Source organism: Acanthisitta chloris, unplaced genomic scaffold (genome assembly GCF_000695815.1).
Source record: "Acanthisitta chloris isolate BGI_N310 unplaced genomic scaffold, ASM69581v1 scaffold23432, whole genome shotgun sequence".
NCBI lineage: Eukaryota > Metazoa > Chordata > Aves > Passeriformes > Acanthisittidae > Acanthisitta > Acanthisitta chloris.
In genome coordinates this window covers 10425-15712 of record NW_008661386.1, presented here as the reverse complement: position 1 = coordinate 15712, position 5288 = coordinate 10425, and the positions used below count along the sequence as shown (strand labels likewise).

At 42.4% G+C, this 5288-nt stretch overlaps 1 protein-coding gene across 1 annotated transcript in view; it reads left to right on the top strand.

Annotated features, from left to right (window-relative positions):
* Positions 1 to 860: 860 nt before the first annotated feature.
* LOC103797977 (DNA-directed RNA polymerase III subunit RPC2-like) overlaps positions 861 to 5288 on the top strand; it is a gene marked incomplete at both ends in the record, with an annotated part of 10789 nt that continues 6361 nt past the window's right edge. Inside the window, 4 exons of the mRNA XM_009070218.1 lie at positions 861 to 917; positions 995 to 1059; positions 1557 to 1632; positions 4525 to 4625. Coding sequence (XP_009068466.1) covers positions 861 to 917; positions 995 to 1059; positions 1557 to 1632; positions 4525 to 4625 — 299 coding nt within the window. The remainder of the gene's footprint in view (positions 918 to 994; positions 1060 to 1556; positions 1633 to 4524; positions 4626 to 5288) is intronic.

Below are 5288 nucleotides of genomic sequence, written 5' to 3'. Positions count from 1 at the left end.
AAATGTTTTCCCTGTGAGGGTGTTCAGGCACTGGAATATTGCCCAGGGAGGTGGTGGATTCACCATCTCTGGAGGTGTTTAACAGGTGTCTGGATCTGACACTGGAGGATATGGTTTAGGGGTTCCAGCAGTGACAGGTTAGTGATTAGACCCGATGGTCTTAGAGGTCTCCTCCAACCATGATGATTCAATGATTTATGATTTTACTTCATATAGTCCCCCTGCTTTTGGTTGTTCTAAACTTAAATCCTCGAAATGTATTGTATCAGCTCATTACCTGGGGACCAAGGTCCTGCTTACTCTGGGTGATATTGCTCCTGGCCATATTCTCTCCTGCTGCCTACAGATTAAACTCTGATTTCTTCCTAGTGTCTTGCCCTCCCGTGGCTGATTCCTTGCTTCCTGACTCCTGTCTTTCACACCGCAGTTCTGTTCCATCTCCCCTGTCTCCTTGGGCCTCCCTCTCAGTCTTCTTTATGCCACCTGCTCTTGTTAGGGTACAGACAACTTTTTTCTCAAGCAGCACATATGGTTAATTATACTATAAATTATCCAAATAGTTTCAAAATAATGTCAAACTGATAAAATATTTTGATTTGCAATAGTTCTTGTTTGCTTTTATATTGGCTATTTACTTGGTGCAGTTACCAAGTTACTTTTCTTACTCAAAGAATAATGACAGCTCTGGTGTAAACTGGGAAATGGACAGTGTAGAGCCAGACCCATTGTCCAGTCACTTTCCAGAAGTTGAGAGAATTTAGCACAGATCCATAAGTACTTCCAAATGCTAATATCTTAATTTTTGCCTTGTGTGATGAATGTTACTGAAACTAATTTAGTTTGCTGCATGCGTGTTTCAGGTGAAAGGACTGGTGAAGCAACACATAGACTCCTTCAACTATTTCATCAATGTAGAGGTATGCTTTCTTGGGGGGAAGAGTGGCTCTTAGTACTCAGAAAAGCACATGATTCTGTTTTATTTTTTCTCCTCCAGATAAAGAAAATCATGAAGGCCAATGAAAAAGTTACAAGTGATGCTGACCCAATGTGGTATCTGAAGTAAGCATGAAATGATTTCCATCTCAGTAGCAGCATGCACACTATCTCATGGGTTTGTTATTGGCAAAGAAATGCTGTTAGACACTTGTGTGGGCATAAATCAAGAGAGTATTTTCCATGACTTATCTCTTATTTGGAGCAATGAAAGATGGAAAGACTTAAAGACTAATGTGAAGCAGATTTAATAGCCATCTGTTACCAATACCTTATTTCACCATTTTTCTGTAGGTCAGTAACCTCAGATGGCAGATGGGAAATTTCTTTTTGTCTGTTTGCAAAGGCAGTTTGGGGTTTATTGCATGTACAGGTTAAATTTTAACTAACTAGACCACAGGCCAAATACAATGAGTTATTTTGGGAAGAACCATTGGTCATTATTAATCAACCTGTGTTCATCAAAATAACTTCATTTTTCAGGATGTATAGGATTTTTCTTCCTTCAGATCACCTGAAAAATGTTTGGCTCATTGTTCATTTGGAAACTGTTGGTATTACAGGTACCTCAATATCTATGTGGGTACTCCAGATGTGGAAGAAAGCTTCAACGTGACACGACCCGTATCACCTCATGAGGTATCAGTGTTGGTATCTGTCTTGTTTGTTGGTTTGATCTTGGGAATATCTTGGATAGCAGCTGCATGTAATGCTGTGTTAGGTAGTGCAGTGGATGCCACCACCGCTGTAGAAAGAAGCCTCAGGGCTTTAAGCATCATGTAATCAAGTGTTTTGATTTTACTTTTGAATTGTTTGGGGTTTTTTGACATGTGCAAATAGCTGCATTCAGTGTTTTGTGGTAGCTGAATTTGAGTGGGTTTCCTTGAAAGTAGTGAAAAGTGCTTCTCTTGCTTAATCTCAAGACTCTCCTTATGACAAAGCTGAAATGTTCATGCTACAATGTGTTGTTCTTGCATATTTTTAATAGCTTTTTTTTAATATTAGTCTTGCTGCTGTCTGCACCATAGGTCACTTCACTCTCCCTTTCCCTTTCAATCCTCTTTGGGAACATATATCTGATTTTTTGCTCCTGTTTTTTAAGTCTGAGTCAGAAAGCAAATGTGGGAACATTAAGCAGAAACAGATGGAAGTTGATAAAATTATAAGAAGTCGCAGAAGAACATTAGGCCTTATGGGGAGTATATTTCATTTCCTTGCACTGCTGTAAGCATGTAGGTTAACAAATGGATTGTGTACTCCTGGAATAAAGATGGATGTTGGAGAAAAATGCTGCTGTGGCTGAAATCAGAAGGTCTGTTGGTTGTGATCAGGAGGATCTAAGGTAGCTTCTGTATGTATAAGAAAGCTGTAAACTAACATAAGCTTTGGACCTTTCAGCATAGCTTTCAGGTACCTAGAGCCATTTAGTTCTCTTCAGGGATTGCTCAGGAACACAGTATTTCTCTCCTGCTACTGTGCTTCGACAGTTATACCAGTGCAGCAGAGGGACTAACAACCTCTTTTTTGGCCTCAGAACAGGAACTGGGCTTGGAAATTGCACTCATTTACCTACATACAACCTGTTGTCAGCCTCATAAATCAGTTCACAGATCAGGTGCTTTTTTCCTTGCTGTATCCACTTGAATTGGTTGGGTTTTTTTAGTGTAATCTTGACTGTCATGAAATACCTTCTGTGCTCTGGAGGAGCTCTGTGAAAAAAAGGTTGTCTAGTGGCTGGTGCTTGTGTGTAGCCACTTTGTCTCCAGTGACCTGAGTCAAATCTCATTTGGTTCAATGGAAAGCTTTGAAATAAGGCCAATAACTGTCCTCAGCAGTGCAATCAGCTGTAATATGTGGCAGCTCATGCCTCTCACAGATGTGTAGCTGACAGTAAAACAGTTGATGTAAATGTGCACAAAATGCAATGGGAAACATTTCTTTTATGTGAATGAAATTGCATTCAAAAATGCTTTGTGGCCAACAACTCCTATCCAAGAGCCCAAGTCTTAAGATGTTTGCTTGCTTTATAACTGAAGTGACTGTTCATGCAAAAGAAGGCAAAATAAATGCTTCACAGAGCATACTGACCTGGAATTTAAAATCATAGAATTTAAGGGTTGGAATGGACCTTACAGATCATCTAATCCCAGCCCCGTGCCCTGGACAGGGACACCTCTTCACTAGATCAGGTTGTTCAAGTTTCGTCTTCAATGCACAGCACAATCTTAATTGCATTTTATTAATGCATAATCAATACACTGAAAGACTACAGAACCATAAATGTACAAGTCTGAATACTGATAAACCTGTAATACTGGAGCTGAAAGGTGTAGTGAGGTCATGAATGAACTGCAGTGAGTTGCTCTGTTTAGCAGATGCAACAGATCATGTCTTGCATGAAGATACACAACACTTTAATGGCTTGCAACAGAGTCTGTAGAGTGAGGTTGGGGAGAGCAGACCAGAAGGACTGGATTAGAAATGATAGAACCCTAGAATCAGCTGGGTTGGAAAAGACCTCCAAGATCATCAAGTCCAACCCTACTGTGGTTACTAGACCATGGCACTAAGTGCCACATCCAGTCTCATCTTGAAAACCTCCAGGGACAGTGAATCCACCACCTCCCTGGGCAGCACATTCCAATGCCTGATCCCTCTCCCTAAAACATCTCTTCCTAATGTCCAACCTAATCTGCCCCTGGCAGAGCTTGAGTCTGTGCCCTCTTGTCCTCCTGCTGGTTGCCTGGGAGAAGAGCCCAACCCCCACCTGACTCCAACCTCCTGTCAGGGAGTTGTAGAGGGGGATAAGGTCTCCCCTGAGCCTCCTCTTCTGCAGGCTGAACAACCCCAGCTCCCTCAGCCTCTCCTCATGGCACTTGTGCTTGAGTCCCTTCACCAGCCTCATTGCTCTTCTATGATTGAGCCTTGGGCTATATAATGTCCTAGATATGTATATCCTACTTCTCTGAGGAATGTGCAGACAATTGTGGGAATCTTTATGAGAATTGATTCTGCAGTGAGCCTTCTGCAAGTTGGTTACAGAAATGGTACCTTACGGAGAGATTTGCTCATTCTGTTAATAAGGTAGCACGATGTCTCTGTTACTCGTATGTGTTTCCATTCTGTCTAAATTCACATGGCAGCACAACTCGTCAGTTGTTTAGTCTTCAACAGAAATATCCTTGAGCTGAGCACTGCTCAGGCACAGTATGTTTTTTGTGTCAGCTCTGCTGGTTAGACCTGTTTGTTTGATTAAACAATTCAGAAGTAGCACTCTGCAGTGCTGTCCTCTGAGGACACATACCTGCTGGCTGCTTTTGAAGCATCATGGCGATTGTATTTGGGTTTTCTTGAGTTTTGTTTTAAACAGGAGAGTCTATCAAACATATCTGAGATACCATGAAGAGCTTGGTAAAGCTTTGCTTTGCTTGACTTCTTTGTGAGGACTTAGAGGGCACAGGGCAAACATGGGGTGTTCTAAGAGTGATCCTTCAGCTTGTAAGTCAACACCTAAAGATGTTCTCCTTTTAGTGTCGCCTGAGGGACATGACCTATTCCGCCCCGATTACGGTGGATATTGAATACACACGAGGTAGCCAGAGGATCATCCGCAATGCATTGCCTATTGGCAGGTAAGATACCACGTGCCAAGCTTCTGGGATTAGTTTTCACTTGCTGCCATGGGGGGAAGAGTTTTTACTAGAAAATAAAGGTAGTCTGACATTGCTTCCTTGTTGAAAGAAACAGTGAGCAGGCAAATCTGGATAAACAGCTGTAGAGGACGTGAATTTAGGTTCTAACATCTTGATTAGATGTAGATAGTAGATAGGGATAGAGCAACAGATGTCTTCTACCTGGACTTATTTCCCACACGACATCCTTGTCTCTAAATTGGAGAGACCTGGATTTGATGGGTGGAGCGCTCAGTCGGTAAAGAACTGGCTGGACAGTCACACACAGAGAGCTGTGGTCAGTGGCTCAGTGTCCATGTGGAGGCCAATGAGGAGTGGTGTCCCTCAGGTCAGTTGATCCTGGGGCCAATACTGTTCAACATCTTTGTCAGTGATATGGACATTGGATCGAGTGCACCCTCAGCAAGTTCACTAATAATACCAAGCTGTGTGGGACAGTCACAGCTGGAGGGAAGGGATGGGACATCTAGAGGGACCTTGACAGGCTTGAGAGGTGGAACAATGCAAACCTTCTAGAGTTCAACAAAATGAAGTGCAGGGTCCTACATCTGGGCCATGGCAATCCCAGGCACAGCTACAGGTTGGGTGGGGAAGGAATTGAAA